Here is a 16,971-nt window from a genome sequence, read left to right as displayed (position 1 = left end):
AGTCTGCCCTTGGCAAACCCACCTCGAGTGGGGACAGATGGCCCTGCTGTCAGGCTGCCCTGTCCCCTCTCATCCCATCTTGCACCACAAAGCCCTCCCGTGGTCACAGGTATACACCCTAACTGTCATATCATCTATGGCTCTAGAAAGGACCTCTCTCTTGGCAGTCCTTAAAATGGGGGCCATTGTCCCCTGGACCCTGGAGACTTTTATCCACAGGCATATGACACTCAAGATTGGGGCATGGGGGGAGACCCCTGTTTCCCATGCCTAAGGACAGCACTGATTGTTGTCTTTGCAGACTCCATTACCAGTGGTAGGGAATGTCAACCATCATTTCAGGCTTCCAGAATAGCTCAGAGAAGGTAGTGGTCCAGCCTGCAGTCACACAGCAATTGAATCAAAGACAGGAGAACCACCAGGTCCCCAGACCTTCCCACGCGACAGTTCACACTCCACACCTGCCCATTTGTACAGCCGCAGCTCCGTCCTCCCTCTGGGTGTCTCTGTGACTCTTGTTCCTTCCGAGATACGAGTCTGAGGACCAAGCAAGCTTAGGAGAAGCGCTCTCTGGAGGCTTGGAATTTCTACAGGCAACAAGAAAATGGCCTATTAGTCCACAGTGCTTACGGCAGACTCCTAAGAGGTGGATGCCCAGTGCCCTGGACAGAGGCCTCAGGACTAAACTCCTCAGCCAACAAAGAAGCCACCACAGAAGCCACCTCTGACTCCTGATCTGGTCCTGCCTACCAGCAGGGAACTCTATAGCCCTCTCCTCCTTCTATCCTCCTCTATCTTAAACCTTCCCAGGGCTCTGTCCCCTCAGAACTGAGTCCCAGATGTCCAGTTGAGCCCTGCTGGCCTGATCACCTTCATCTAGCACACGCTGGCCGCCGGCTATCTGGCAGCTAGTGGGGGAAATGGGTTGGGGTCTCTCTGACCCAGTTTGTCTGCTCTACTCATGTTTTCCCTACTGGCTCCAACATCCAAGTCTCATCTGCCAGCCCCTTCTCTGGATACCCTCCCTCATGCCCTGTCTCCTTGTCCTGGCCCTGTTCCATGTGCAGTATAAGGCTTTGTTTCCCCTTAAAGCATAGAAGGAAGGAGGCTGGGGGCACCTAGAGATTGCCTTGGATTAGCACCTCTCTATGCTCCTCACCTGGGCTCTGTGCTCTGCTCTTAGAAGGGCAAGCAGGCTATAACCAGATCTCAGTAGACGAATGCGTCCTCACCTGCCTGAGACCCCAACACTCGGGCAGTGTATGAGCCGGACCAATGCTGGCTTTTGAGCGCCCCCAGTGGGCAGTCTGGGTTAGGTCTTCCACAGCCCAGCTCTTAGGGCATCATCTCAAGAGCCCTAGAATAGAGCTGCTGTGCTGAGTCCCATTTCACTGATGGGCAAACTGAGGCTCTGAGCAGGAACACACTCCTGGGAGTGAAACTGGAGATTTCTCCTCAAGCTGCCATGACAGGAAAATACTAATCCGGAGGCATCTGTACCAGGTGTCTTGGGGATCTGATTAGTATTGGGGAGCTGATGGCTTATAGAGGCTAGCTGAGGGTCATGTGACTTCTGCCCTCTGAATTTCAACTTTCCTTTTCCCTGGGAGATGTGGAAACTGATCACACTGACCTTAGCCATCCATAGTAACAGTCAGTCCAGATAATAGATTTCTGTCTGTCTGTCTGTCTGTCTGTCTGTCTGTCTGTCTGTCTGTCTTTATTTCTTTGGTGGGGGATGGGGTGAGATAGAGTTTCTCTGTGTGGCCCTGGCTGTCCAGGACTCACTCTGTAGACCAAGCTGACCTTGAACTCACAGAGATCCACCTGCCTTTGCCTCCAGAGTGCTGGGATCAAAGGCTTGTACCACCATACCCGGTCAAGATGATAGTCTATCGCTGTGATCTATGTATCCTAAGATCCACCCTTTCAAGTGCCCAATTCAATGGCTTTTGGTGCCTTTACAGAGTTCTGCAACCATCATCAAAAACTAATCTTAGACATTTCCATCACCCCAAAAAGAAATTTCAGAATGCTGCAGATGTTAGGGCGCCAGCAGAGCCTGGCCAGCAGTCAGCAACCACTAGCCCTAGTGATTTGGACGATGGCTGGCTCGGGGCTGGGACAAACAGTTGGGGTGTACTCTTGAAAAAAATATTTTTTTTTTGAGACAGAAATTCTCTATGTATCCCTCGCTGTCCTGGAACTCAGTTGGTAGCCCAGGCTGGCCTTCAATACCCAGTGATCCACCTACCTCTGCCTGGGGGAGTAAAGGTGTGTGTCACCACTACCGGGCTAAAAAAAAATCTTAATTTTTTAATTAGATGGAAAAAAGAAAACTATTTCCATTTTGAGAGAGGGAGGGAGGGAGCATGCATGGAAAGACAAAGGGACAGGGGAACTAGGAAGGCTGAGCACTGCTTTCAGGGGTTCCTCCCATCACCAACTTGCACCGTGGCCCTGTACAACAATTTTCTTCTTGTGACTCAGTGTCCCCTGCCGTCCAGTGAGCTGCAAGTGGGCACTGGGAGAAGTCTTCACCCAACCTCAGTACGCTCAGCAGGGTGTCCGAGTGCCCACCTCCTGCCCGCCTCATGCCCGCTGGGCGCTGGCATAAGGAGGCAGGCCCCACCCAGTCTCTGCATTAGCATATGAAGGGAGGCCAAGGCTAGACTGCCTGAAAGGTCAAACTTCAGGTTGACATTCACAAGCGGCAGCTCGAGGGATGCCCCGGGCCTCCTGGGTCTCCTGGGACCCAGGGAACAGAGAAGGACTTGTTGCCTGAGGCAGCCTCGCCTTCTCTGTGTTTCTTGGCTGACAAAATCTCCTTCCATCACTCCAGATCACTGCTTCGGAGGCCACCTCCGTAGTTGACTGGTCCTGCCTGCCAGGAGCTCCGTTTGTCCTTGAAATCCCTCTTGCCAGGTTGGAAACCCACCTTCTACCTCTGTCCCTGACTGGTGGTCCATGAGTTATAACAGCTGTGGCTTGTCCAGCCCTCGACCCCAACAAGCCCCAGAGCCACCCATTGCAATGGTGTGGAAACAGGCACAAAGAGGGAGCCCCAAAGGGGGAGCACCAACAGTGCCGGACCTGTCTGCTGCTGGAGCCCAAGAGACAGAAGACAGGAGAATGGCCCCCTGTCCAAACAGACAAAGTTATTTCTTGTCATCATTTGCTCCCAGGCAGGGTCAGGAAATCAGGACACTCTGGCCCCCAAGCCTCGGGTGCAGGAGTAGGAATGGGGGAATCGCTTTGGCACATGGCCGCGGCTCCTTGCCTCTGTGGGTAGGGGATGACAGTGCTGATTTCGTGAGGAAGTAGGTGGTGCTGGAGGTCCTGAGAGGAGTTTGTTTGGTCCCTTCTGTGCCTCAGGTTTGAAGGTGTCTCTGCAGATGGCAAAGCAAGGCCTTCGTGTGAAACAGCCATCTGCTCAGAATGAGTGGGAGGGCTGGCAGGCCACCAGCTGCCCTCCCATGCTGGGCTCAGCACTGGCCCGTGGTGATAACAAGCCTGCACGCTCTCCCTAGACACCCGCTCTGCCGTCCCCGAGGCCTAAACAGGAGGTGTGATGGTGGTCTGACCGGAGGTCAAGTCAAGGATGCTGGCCCTTCACAGAGAGCCACAGTGTCTGGGTATCAGGAAAGCTACAAAGCAATTCCTTCTAGTGTCTTTGGAGGACCTACTATGTGTCAGGTTGTCTGCTCTTGGGGGGCTACTGGTCCTGTCTGGTCCTGTGAGGCTTCCTGGGTCTTGTTCAGTTACCCTCCATTGCTGTGTGTCTTTATCCATCCTTGCCCTCTCTGGGCTTCAAGACAATGATGGTGGAGTAGGGTGCCCTCTATTCTGCTGTTTTCCTTGCTTTCATCTTGCCTTTCACGGTGCCTGAGTCAGCATTCAGAGGTTTCTGTGGAGTTTGAGATTTCTTGCTGAAGTTTGGGGGTCCTCCTAGAGGAAGCTGAAAATGAGGGGCCATTCTGGGTAGCCCCTATGGTCTTCATGTCCTGGGCATGGGCTAAGTCTTGCTGCGGAGAGGCCCCATAAGTCCTTTAACAACCATGTGTGATGTTCTGCCATAGCTGAGTGCACATCCAGAATGTAGGAATGAGCACCGGGCAAGGGAAGGGCGGAGGTGGGACTTGAACCCACAGCCTATACATGGCACTGCCTCTTAACCTCTAAGGCAAGCAGGCTGTGGCAAAGGAAAGCATGACAGTCAGTCATACAGGATCTTGTTGATTCCTGAGGCCAGTCCTTGGAGACTTGAATCTCCACAATGAGGAACCAGCGCTTGTAACAAGCGGTCTCGTGGATTCTGACTCAAGCTGAGTGGCCCTCTCTTAGACAGCCTGGGCTCCTGACATCACCCTGGGCCTCTAAGAGCTTGGTCTTTCTTGGCTTGTGCTGCTTATGGGTTCCAGCTCTGAGGTGGCAGTGACTTGGGCCAGACCCCAAGCAGCCGTCAACCACCTCAGGCAGGGAATGGGACCTCAGAGGCTCTTCAGAGCCCTCCCCTTCAGGCACACAGGGCTAGGTGGGCATATCTGCTCCTAGGGAGGCCTCTCAAGGAGTAACTTCAGGGAAGATCCAAATCTCTGTATGGGGAGGGCTCTCTATGGGAGCCCCATCCTTCCCAGCCCCTCCTGCAGTTTCCACAGCAACCACTGTTGCCATGGCTCTCCCTGGCAAGCTGCTGGTGAGGAAGAGGGTGGACCCGAGGCCCATACACCCACCAGAGCCACTGAGAAAACAAATGTGCTACCTCCACAATCCTGGAGACACCTCCCCCAGACAGAAGGGTGACCCTCCCCCAAGGAGTCACTGAAGAAAGGCTGGCGATGAGGCAGGAAGTCCCCTAGGCTGGGACTCCCTCCCTCCTGGCTTGCCTGTCCCACCACAGGCTACGCTGTTTACTTTCTGCCTCCACCGCACTGTGAGCGCCTTGGGTGGGGAGCTGGTGACTCATCTCTCATCCTCATGGCCCAGCACAGGGCCTGGCACAGATCAGAGTCAATTCAATTATATAAAAAGCTAAATCTGGCTCCTTGGATGAAGGGGGGTGGCACAGTAGGACGGAGGACATTTCTAGCCTCTGGGGTCCAATAGACTTTTGGGTTTGAATGCCAGACCCAGGGGGCTGGAGTATACAGTTTAAGGGCAGAGTACTTGACTAACGTGTAGGAGGGTCTGGGTTTGAAGTCCAGCGCAGAAAAACACACGAGACAACAAAAATCCAAGCTAGTAAGACGAAGCTCACAGCTCATAGCTCTGCTGTGTTACCTTGAGTGAGTCGCTTCCCCTCTCTGAACCTCAGTCGCTTCATCTATAAAGTGAGAATCTCTGTGAGAGTCTCCTTTGATGACTTGGGGATTCCCTTAGGATGCATTGGATCCCTCATGGATACCGAGCCCTGGGCTGGCACAGTATCCAGTAGTAGGCGGGAAGCACCGGCCCTGTCCTCTTGCACAATATTAGTATCTCAAGAAGGAAATGCATTTGCTTGGTACCTAGAAAGGATTAATGCATGCCAAGTTTCCCTCGCCTTACCCAAGCCGGTAGCCCACGGAACCCCAGAAGTCTCTGCTTTTCTAGAGGTGGCACAGGAGAGGACTCCCAGAGGGGGCCTTGAACCTGAGGCCCCCTGGGCTTGTCTGTTCTCTTTGGAACCTTTGCCCCCGAGACTTGGGTGTGGGAAGTGTTGTGAGCCTCCATTGGCTCTGGGCTGACTCTGGGTATCTGATGCCCTCAGAGTCTCCCTGGGTCCCTTCCAGGGGGTGACTGGCTGGATCAGTGTGGTCTCTCAGGCTCTGGTCTGCTTCCCCATCCCGTGACTGCTGATTCTGCCAGCATGATTCCTGGAGAGGCCTCTACCCTCCCTCCAGCCCGTGGAAGTCATGGGTGGGGGAATTGAGAATAGCTGACAGAGACTCATCCAAAAGTTGACATCAGCAGGAGCAAATGTTGGGTCTGGACTGTCTGTCCGGTCTCAGGGAAGTCCTAGGGAGGGGGCTGCGTCCCCTGGGGCCTGGAGGTCAGGAGCTCTTACAGAGCTTAGCCCAGGCTCTCCTCTGCTATGTCGTGCTATCAGAAGATCCCTGAGGCTTGTTCTCTATCCATAAAGTGGAGACAGTAACTTCGTCCTCCTCCCAGGGCTACTTTCTGGAGCCCATGAGCTACTGCCCACAAAGCAGCTGGCATGCAGTTGGTATCAAAGAAGGCTGAGTTCTGTTCATTGCCTCCTCCGGGCTGCGTCTGCCTCGTCTTCACTTCTAGCCAGATGGGGGCCTGGGGAAGAGGAACAGGGAGGAGGGCAATTCTGCTATGTTTTTGCTGGGACCTAACTGGCCATCAGTTACTTGGGCTATCCTGTGCTACAGTCTCCCAGAGGCTGGGATGGGGGCAGGGACTTTCTCTTGACTCAGAACTAACATGGTATATATTTGAGGGACATCTGGGGAGTTGCCTGTCCAGCCTCTTGGCAACCTGATGTGGTTACTCAGGGGAGCCCCTCCCCTTAGTGACTTAATGTTCTCGGTAAGATGCTGTGAGACCTGGTCTTTGAGGGGACTTTGTGTCTCCTAGTAGCAAGACAGGTACTCCCTGGGAGGGAAGGCAGCTGCCCCCAGATCCTGACCCTCTTCTGACCCCCAACTCATTGCAGGGACTTCTTGCCCCGAGGATCCGGCATCGTCACCCGGCGTCCCCTGGTCCTGCAGCTGGTTAATTCTACCACAGGTTCGTGCCCTTCAGCAGCAGCCGGGCATGGTCCCTCCCCAAGGTGAAGTCCAGCCTAGCTACTGAAGTTGTTTTCTGAGTGACTTTAGGCAAGGTCATCCTCCCCTTCTTGGGCCGTGATCCCAATCTAGACAGTGGGCATACAACTGTAAAATGGAGATAAGGCTTGCTGTGTTCGGAGGTAAAGGGTGGATTACGGGGGAAGGATGCCTCTCATGTGGGCTTCCCAGGTCTAATGCCTCCTTCCCTTCCCCTGCCGGCTTCTGGAGCAGAATATGCCGAGTTCCTGCACTGCAAGGGGAAGAAATTCACCGACTTCGAGGAGGTGCGCCTGGAGATCGAGGCTGAGACCGACCGAGTCACTGGCACCAACAAGGGCATTTCGCCTGTGCCCATCAACCTGCGGGTCTACTCACCCCATGGTGAGGAGACCTGGCCCCGCCTCCTCCTTCCGGCTTCTTTATCTAGCCTCGCCTCCTGGACCAGTTTTCTGGCCCCACACAGTTCATATACTTGCTGAGCATTGTGGTCCTCTATGTCTACTTACCCCACGCCCCCCCTGTCTAAACCCTCCCACTTCTGGCCGCACTCACCAATAGATGCTCTTTAAGCTGGACGGTGCTCACCTAACCACGCCCACAATGTGAACCCGCCCTCTTTGCCTCTCTGTCTAGTGCTCAACCTGACTCTAGTGGACCTGCCAGGAATGACCAAGGTCCCAGTTGGGGACCAACCTCCTGACATCGAGTTCCAGATCCGGGACATGCTTATGCAGTTTGTCACTAAGGAGAACTGCCTTATCCTGGCTGTGTCCCCTGCCAACTCGGACCTGGCCAACTCTGATGCCCTCAAGATCGCCAAGGAGGTGGACCCCCAGGGTAGGTCCTTGACAGGCAGCTGATGCACAAGGCGTGGCAGGGGGTCTAGTTTTAGTTTAAGGTATCACTAGAGAGTCTAAATAGTGGTGGGATTGGAGTTAATCTTTAGACTCATTTCAGTTGGGTATAGGGAACCCTCATCTTAACATAGAAAGTCCAGAATTGAGGCCAGCACTAGCTATACGGTAAGTCTGAGGACCGCCTGGGTTACATGAGATCCCATCTCTATAAGCTAAAAAGGGGGTACCTTCAAGGTGACTCTGTGGGAAAGGTCTTTGTTGCCGATGATGACCTGAGTCTGATCCGTGGAATCCATGTGGATGAAGGGGAGATCTGACCTCTGCAAGTTGTCCTCTGACCCATGGGACATGGCTGCACTCATACATAAATAAGTAAATAAATAAATGTGATACTTAAAAGACCCACCCCAAAGAAGCATTTTATCTGGGTTGGAGACATGGCTTAGTGCTGGGGTTCTTACCTGGCATGGTATAGTTAAAATATCATTTTGGCTAGGTGGTGATGGCACACACCTTTAATCACAGCACTTGGTAAGATAGGGCACTCACATACATAAAATAAATAAATTAAATAAAAATCACAGCACTTGGGAGACAGAGGTGGGCAGCTCTATAAGTTCAAAGCCAGCCTGGTCTACAGAGCGCGTTTCAGGGCAGCCAGGGCTACACAGAGAAACCTGTCTCAAAAAACATAATTATAATAATAATAATAATAATAATAATAATAATAATAATAATAATAATAATAGGAACCGGTGTAGTAGTGCACAGTCAGGACCCTATCTCTCAGGAGGTGGAGGCACAAAGGTCATGAGTTCAAGGCCAGGCCAGGCTACCTACTTCAAATTAAAAAAAATTTTTTTAAAGTATTTTCTTTTTTTTTTTTTTTTTTTTCCTTTTTCTTTTTTTTGGAGCTGGGGACCGAACCCAGGGCCTTGCGCTTGCTAGGCAAGCGCGCTACCACTGAGCTAAATCCCCAACCCCTTAAAGTATTTTCTTAGCACGGATATTTTGCTGGCATGATGTTTGTGCACAGAGGCCAGAAGATGGCACTGGATCCCCTGAAACTGTTACAGACAGCTGTGAGCTGCCATGAGGGTGCTGGAAACTGAACTGGGGTCCTCTGGAAGAGCAGCCAGTGCTCTTAACCGCTGAGCCGTCTCTCCAGCCCCTGTGTGTATCGGGTTTGAAGTCAGCTTGAGCTTCCTAGCCAGGTCCTCTCTGAAAGAAACGGTAACAACAACAACAACCACAACCACATTGTCTGCTTCGGATCACTGAAGAGGGGCAGCTGTGTGGAGAGGGAGTGGACAGGGGATGAGGGGGGCAGCGTGGAAGGTTTGAGATACATGAAGACCAGAGCCGCTGTGACAATCCTCACTTCGCAGGTCAGCGCACCATTGGGGTCATCACCAAGTTGGACCTGATGGACGAGGGCACAGATGCTCGGGATGTGCTGGAGAACAAGCTGCTCCCATTGCGCAGAGGTAGGCAAAGGGCAGGCTTTCCCCACACCTCCCTTCCTGAGGGGCCGGCTGACCCTTGACCTTGACCCTTGACCTTGACCCTTGACCTTGACCGTACCGCATAGGCTACATTGGCGTGGTGAACCGGAGCCAGAAGGACATAGATGGCAAGAAGGATATCACAGCCGCCTTGGCTGCCGAGCGCAAATTCTTCCTCTCCCACCCATCCTACCGCCACTTGGCTGACCGCATGGGCACACCCTACCTGCAGAAGGTCCTCAACCAGGTAGGGGGGCAGGCCAGGCCCGGGCCTGGGAAAACAAGAGTAACTTCAGATGCATCTTTTTCTGTTTGTGTTTTGGTTTTGTGAAGTTTTATTTTATTTTATACGTATGGCTGCTTTGTTTGCGTCCACTGCCCGAGAATGTCAGAAGACAGTGTTAGCTCCCCCTGGGACTGGAGTTACAGATGGTTTTCAGCTGTCGTGAGGGTGCTGGGAATCAAACCTGGATGCTCTTAACTGCAGAGCTCTCCAGCCCCGTTATCTCAGTTCATCTTAAGGACGACCAAGATAGATTAGCACCCAGTACAGAACCACCTAGATCCAGGGAAGGAAAGCCACTTGCCCCAGTTCCACGGGGAGGTAGTGACAGGGTTTGGCTGACCTTTCCTGTCTGGGATGTGGAGGGGAGCCTCAGGACTCGCAGCATGTATAGAAGACCAGGATTTTGTGTGGATGGCGGCACTGACTAGAGATTGCTGGAATATTCAGCTGGACATCCTGGTCCTTTTGTCAGGATCCAGAGAGGCTGATCCAGGAACCGCAAACATTCAAGAGGCTTCCCTGGGATGTTCTCCCTTTTGGAGTGTGTGTAGGGGGCAGTCAAGACTACCATAGACCTGGGTTCCATTCTCTGCCCCATTCTCACCCTTTGCAACACTACTTTCTGAAAAAGAGGACAGTAGTGACCAGACCCTGCCCCTTAGTGTCCCCACGATGGCTCATGCAGATAGGGTATAGACAAACCTAGCAGACTTGAACACATGAACTTGAGACTTACCTTTAGATAATTGGAGCCCGGAGGAGTGCAAGGTGGGGTGTCCTTCAGCCTTCCATGCCTAAGTACATTTGTGTTCTGGTACCCAAAACATTCAATCACTCAATGCTAGGTAGCTTTAAGTATCGACGCAGATTCCTGGCTTCTGTCAGAAACCGAGCTATGGCATATTGATTCTGATAGCTCATCTCTGGGAGCACCTGCAGAGCTCCTGGCCTGCCTGCTGTCGCAGGGGTTCTCAATCTGTGGGTCACAACCCCTTTGGGGGCTGAATGACCCTTTCACAGGGGTTGCACATGAGACATCCTGCGTATCATGCATTTACATTGCTGTATCACATGTTTACATTGCTGTTCACGACGGAAGCAAAATCACAATTGTGAGGTAGCAACAGAAATGATCTTATGGTTGGGGGAGGGGGGGTCACCACAGTAGGAGGAATTAATTGTATTCAAGAGTCGTAGCACCAGGAAGGTCGAGAACCACTGCTGGACAGCTGCTGGCCCAGTCCTCCTCAGCTCCGCGCCTCACCGCATCCACACAGCCTCCCGGCACCCCTCCTTCCCCATCCATGCCTAGGCCTGTGGACATTTAAGCTTGTGACCTTGGTTTTAACCTTTCCTTTCCTCACCACACCCAGCAACTGACCAACCACATCCGGGACACGCTGCCGGGACTTCGGAACAAACTGCAGAGCCAGCTGCTGTCCATTGAGAAGGAGGTGGACGAGTACAAGAACTTCCGACCGGATGACCCAGCGCGCAAGACCAAGGCCCTGCTGCAGTAAGGCTCCTGGCCCCAGTCCCCGGGGCTGAACTACTCCAGCCCCCCCTCCCCCACTCCAGGGCCCAGGGCTCCCTCCTCTGCATCTTCAGGCCACGCCCTTCTCCCACACAGGATGGTCCAGCAGTTTGCAGTGGACTTCGAGAAGCGCATTGAGGGTTCTGGAGACCAGATCGACACTTATGAACTGTCAGGTGGAGCCCGCATTAACCGGATCTTCCACGAACGCTTCCCTTTTGAGCTGGTTAAGGTAGGTCCCTGCAGTCCCAGGCAGGAGAGTAGGCCCTGTCTCTCTCTAGAAGCAGGGCTCTAGGAGTAGTAGTGTCTCTCCTAGTAGCAGGGCTGACACTGACCAGCCTTCTGTCTGTTCACCGCAGATGGAGTTTGATGAGAAGGAACTGCGAAGGGAGATCAGCTACGCTATCAAGAACATTCATGGCATCAGGCATGTACTGGGACCAGGGTGGGGCCGGCACCCTGCTAGGCAAGGGGCACGGGGCCTGAAGGAGCCTCCGGCAGTAAAGACCTGAGTCCTGGTTTTCAAACCCCTTAACCCCACTTTCTGGCTCCTAGGTCAGCAGGCTGCAGCTAAGGGAGGTGGCTGGGAGGCTTGGGCTCTCAGTAGAGTGCAATCCACTGGTCACCTTGGCTGTCCTTGGGAGAGTGGCCTGGAGGCACAGGGTACAGGTGTCCAAGGAAGCACTCTACAGGGATGGGTGCAACTCTCCCCAGGGTGCAACAACTCTGTCCAGTGCCACCCAGGACACTGAGCAAAGGGTAGGATTACATAGCACCCAGATATCATTCTACATCACTTTATGAAGGGAGTTTTCAATTTGTTAGACTCTCCCAGGACCCCCCCCCCCCCATTTTACCCACTCTCCTCCTAAGCCACCCGTTGGTGCATAAAGGAGGCTGGGGGATACCGACTGCTCTTTGGACACCCACCCCCCTCCCTCAGGGACCCAGACTCTCACCTGACACCCCTGTGAACCAGGCAGGAGAGCCCCGTGCTCCTCCTTAGGTTCTGTGCTATGTCTTGGCATGAAATTTACAATGCGATAACTACGTTGGCCTAGTTGGAAGACCTCCCCTCCTACTCTTAAAAAGAAGAAAAGCTCAGTTCTCAGAATGGCTCTTAAGGAGGCCTCGGTTTGGTTTTCCAAAGAGTCTGAGGCTATAGAACCTTTCACAGCAACTCTTAAGAGGAAGCAAAAGGTACACGGGAGAGACTCAGAGTTGTCTAGCCCAAGGATCACTGATGGAAAACCTCTCAGTAGAACTTCCCAACCCACTGACAAGTTGGGGTCACTGAGGCTCAGAAAGGGTAGTGGGAGGACTCTTCCCCCCAGGCACAGGGGCTGGAGAGGGACCCTGGCCTGGCACTCCTGACAAGTGCCAGCCAGTGACACTGTGCCCTTCTCCTGCTCCGGGCGTTCAGAACGGGGCTGTTTACCCCAGACATGGCCTTTGAAACCATTGTGAAAAAGCAGGTGAAGAAGATTCGAGAGCCGTGTCTCAAGTGTGTGGACATGGTTATCTCGGAGCTAATCAGCACCGTTAGACAGTGCACCAAGAAGGTAACAGGCAGCCCCCCTAAGCCCCCCATCCCTTCCTGCACTGCTCAGCCAGACCCCACATACCCCACCATCTCCTCAGTAGCATGCACAGGCCTCAGCGGGGTGGGGAAGGACAGGGGAGCCCTCTGAGGGGGCCTCACCCACACCTTGATCCCCAGGTCTGGGGAATCAAAGAATTGGACACTAAGAGATCTCCCCTGACTCAGAAAGAATGGGTTTAAGGGAAACCTGGGCCCCTGCTTTCCACAGATGTGGGGTTGATTACCTTCCAAGGCTCTCGAAGGGTCTTGAGGAAGCCTCAGCCTGAGGACATGGGAGGGGACAGGATCTTCTGGGGTACTGTGCTGGACCCTGAGCAGCCAGAGGAACGCAGAGGGCCCAGGACTGGGGTCCCATGCCTCCCTGTTGTCCTTCATCCGTTCCACCCCTCTTTGGGGACTGTCATTCAGGTCTCTCCATCACTCCCACATTCAGCTGTCCAGGGACAGAGCTGTCTCCTGCCAGGCAGCCAGCCTCACAGAACTGCCCAGGAAGGCAGGGCTTGCTCATTTCTCACAGCAGGGAAACTGAGGCTCGGGCTGTATCCACTAAGAAGTGGCAGAGCTGTTGCTGGAAGCTGGGGCTATGGACTCTGAAGTCCAGTGCTCATTGGTTCCTCCCAGGACGCACTCCCTCCCCACTGCTGCCTCGGCCCCTCTCAATCACCGCTCCCCTCTCTGTCTCCTCACCTCTTCTCTCACTTTCTGTCTTTTGGAGCTGAGTTCCCACAGGCCAGTTAGGAGGAGAGGCAAGGGATGCCCCTTGAGGAGGAAGAGAGGAGCAGGGCAGGCAAGGAGGTCAGAGCAGAGGTTGGGAGGGCCAGCTACTGCATGAAGCTCCAGGAGGCTTCGTAGTCCGTGAGAACTACGGACTGCAGGAGGGCAGTGCACAGCCTAGGCAGCTGAGCACCCTAGCAGAGGTAGCCGATGGGGCTGGGCTTTTGAGTCTGGAGGAAGCAATTCAGGGACACTCAAAAGCCTAGACTTGCACAGGATGTGCGGCCAGGGCCTGGTCTGGGTCAGGTCCTTAGGAGGACCCAAAGGCACTGGAACAGAGCACGGAAAAAGAGCTTGGTGTTGTTGAAGAGGGTTCTAGGGGGCATCCCTGGGGCAGAGGATCTGAACCAGAAAGGGCTCTCTCAGAACAGGGGTTTGGTCCCTTATACCTTCGGCCATAACCCCAGAGCCCTGGGGGAGGGGGTGCCTGGCAGCACCTAGCAGGTGCAACCCTGGGAGAGGTGGGGGGCTGGGTCCCACGCTCACCGTGTCTTCTGTTTCTCTCTCTTTCTCTCTCTCTGTTGGTGTCTCTCTCTTCCCCCCATGCCTGGCCATCCTCACCCACCCTTGAGCCCGGCCGCTTGGCTTTCACTCCCATCCTCATCCCCTCTGCCCACCCGGCTGCTCCCTTCCCTGCCCGCCTCCTCCCCCTCCTCCTCGGGTGCAGGACAGGCCTCTTCACTCCTGACCTCGCTTTTGAAGCCACAGTGAAAAAGCAGGTGCAGAAGCTCAAAGAGCCCAGTATCAAGTGTGTGGACATGGTAGTCAGTGAGCTCACGTCCACCATCAGAAAGTGTAGTGAAAAGGTATGGCGGCAGCCTGGGAGGGGCTGGGCCCGTAACCTCAATGGTTACGGCTTCCCATGGGCAGAACCATCTGCCTAGCCAATGTGATGGCCTCTTGGCTCCCCCATTGGAACCCAGGCAGTCCCTGGCCTGAGATTTCCCGCTGTCTTATAACCCTGGGGCAGCTTTCACTCAGGATCCTGCCAGAGCGCTCTACCCCACCCCACGGTTCTCCTTTCCCATCGATAAGGATGACTGGACAGTGGCAACCGCGGGATGACGGGATGGCGGCTGTTACCGAGCAGCTACTGTGTGTGTCAGTGGGCCAAGTGCCAGCCCTTACTATGGGACTGAATTATCTCAATAGCGGGTAGCATCATTGTCCTTGTGACTAGGCAGATCTCAGGAAAAGCCGAGTGGGACCCAGATAGAAGAGGGTCCGGGGTCAGAACCTTTGGGACAGGAAAGCTAATCCCAGGACCTCAAAACCAGTTTCCCCTAAAGCGTGTTGGATTGCTCAGTGGCAGTACTCTGTACGGGTCAGGCACGGGCAGCCTCTTGGGGGTTGTCTGTGACCTTTTCCACATCTTTTCCCTTATCCGCCCACTTGTGGCCATTTTGAGGATTTTTAGCCCAGCTGTCCGAAAAAGGGGACCCCCCTTGGCAGTGAGAACTTTGCCAGGATCTCATAGTGTCCCTGAATCTGAAAATGTCCGTTGAGCTGAAGTATATGTGTGGGGAACACATCCGCCTTAACTTCAAGGTTCTAGTGAGCATCACCCAGTGGCTCGTGGCCCTACTCTGGGGAGTCCCTGTGTCTTGGTGCAGAGGCTGGTCCACGGGCCCTGTCTGTCCGGCTCAGTCCATAACAGAAACAGTTCCAGGTCTATGTAAGGGCACTGAGCATGCTCCAATGCTTGTATTTCATTTTCGTTCTCTTCTTTCCTCTCCTCCCCTCTGTCCTTCCCTCCCCCTCACTTCTACCCTCTCCCCTCGCACTTCCCTTCCCCTCTCCCTCCCCCTTCTTTTTCCCATTTTTTTTGTTTGTTTTTGAGACATAGCCTCACTCTCTTTTGCCCAGGCTAGCCTAGAATCTACTATGTAGCCCAGGCTGACCTGACTCCCTGGCAGTCCTTCTGTCTCCTGAGCGGTAGCAGTAAAGACATGAGCTACTACACTCGCATTGAAAACTTCCATTATTTCTGGGCTGGCCTGATGGTTCAATGAGTAAAGCCATCACCGTGCATGTGTGCCTCCATATAAAACACACACACACACACACACACACACACACACACACACACACACACACACACACTAATAAAATAACTTATTTCAAACTTCCCTATTGCTACAACATAATGGGCTTGTGTATCCTAACCACGAGGTCACTGATCCTTACCTTGGTTTTCTGGCACACATTCTCAGTGGACTCATTACCGAGCCTCTATAAACATTTTCTTTTTCTGAGATGGGGTTTCTCTGTGTAGCCCTGGCTGTCCTGGAACTCACTCTGTAAACCAGGCTGACCTCGAACTCAGAGGTTCATGCCTGCTTCTGACTCTCTGAGATTAAAGGCATGTGCCACCACCTCCTGGCCCTATATAATAATTTTTAATGCTGACACCAGAGGCCATTAAATGGATTTGCCCATCTTCCCATTGTTGAACATTTAATTTTTAAAAACATCATAAAGAAGCAAGAGTTGGGGAGATGGCCCAGTTGGTAACGTGCTTGCCACACAAGCAGGGTCCTGAGCTCAGGTTCCCAGTGCACACATGGAATGCCAGTTGCAGCAAGACGTGTGGTCCCAGGGCTGGCAAGGCAGACTGGCAGAGCCCTGAGCCTGCTGCCCCACCCCCAGCCTACCCAAATCTTGGTTCCAGGGTTAGCTATTCCATCTCAGATATAGGGTGGAGAAGGAACATTGACTTCCGGCCTCCATGTGAATATACACACAAGCATGCAGGTGCACACGCAGAGACAAATCCCCTGGTAATGAGTTTCTCGGCCTGTGATGATACATTATGCATCTTTCTTCGTGGATGGTTTCCTTAGATTGCTAGAAGACTGATTGCTAGAAACCAACGCTCCAAAGCTGCAGAATGCTTTGCTGAGCTGCATTCCTCAGGAAAGCAGTCACTGTGAATGCTAAAACTCTGAAAGCTCTCCGTGCCCATCAAGAGGCAATTGGTAGGAAAAGTTATTATGCAGCTGCAGCGGAATACTGGGACTACTTAGAGGGCAGTGGAGTGTGGCTGTCCACTCCTGCAATCCCAGTACTGTGGAGTGAAGACAGGAGGGTCGTGGGTTCAAGGTCACCCTATGATACATAGTAAGAGGCCAGCCTGGGCTACTTGAGATCCTGTCTCAAAAGAGGCAAGACAGGCCTGTGTGCTTCTGTCCACATGTCCCTCTCGGATTTAAAGGGAGATATACGCTGTATGATGGGAAATATGTTGCAGAAAAGAATGCTTGTAGCACCTGGGGGAGGAAATTAATAAATATGGAATCCTAAAATCCGGAGTCCTGTTTACCCAAGGCTAACCACTGATTTGAAGGAGAGAAAGGAACAGGGCTGTTCCTGTTTTACACTGAAGTCTTCTGTGGTTAGTAAGGTGGTTCCTGTGAGCATAGGTCTTAAGAGCGAGCCATCTTTTGGGCCATATGATTTAACTTGAACAGATATGTGTCTTTATAAGCAAAATCCACTCATGTTTTTTTGTTTGTTTGTTTGCTTTTTAATACCCATGTCAGGAGGTGGGGGTTACTACCAGCTCTGCTGGGAGTAGCTGATCCCCCCACCTTCTGGACACAGCTGAGACTGTGTTGCTAGGCATAGGATAAGAAG

The 16,971-nt window shown here is 53.2% G+C and overlaps 1 protein-coding gene across 23 annotated transcripts in view; it reads left to right on the top strand.

Annotated features, from left to right (window-relative positions):
- Dnm1 (dynamin 1) overlaps window positions 1–16,971 on the top strand; it is a 43,630-nt gene that overhangs the window by 4,853 nt on the left and 21,806 nt on the right. For 13 of the 23 annotated variants that reach the window (XR_015680705.1, XR_015680701.1, XR_015680690.1 and 10 more), the window contains 9 exon segments: window positions 6,662–6,735; window positions 7,008–7,157; window positions 7,410–7,613; window positions 9,022–9,120; window positions 9,225–9,385; window positions 10,798–10,940; window positions 11,055–11,190; window positions 11,318–11,385; window positions 14,003–14,141. Coding sequence is in view for 15 of the 23 variants with exons in the window: in XM_087647217.1 (XP_087503343.1) it covers window positions 6,662–6,735; window positions 7,008–7,157; window positions 7,410–7,613; window positions 9,022–9,120; window positions 9,225–9,385; window positions 10,798–10,940; window positions 11,055–11,190; window positions 11,318–11,385; window positions 14,003–14,141 (1,174 nt within the window). In the remaining 8 variants the exon portion in view is untranslated. 23 annotated transcript variants of the gene reach the window in all.

This window comes from Rattus norvegicus, chromosome 3, assembly GCF_021556685.1.
Source record: "Rattus norvegicus strain SHRSP/BbbUtx chromosome 3, alternate assembly SHRSP_T2T, whole genome shotgun sequence".
Lineage (NCBI taxonomy): Eukaryota > Metazoa > Chordata > Mammalia > Rodentia > Muridae > Rattus > Rattus norvegicus.
The sequence above is the reverse complement of the archived record's forward strand: the minus strand, read 5'-3'. Positions and strand labels throughout refer to the sequence as shown.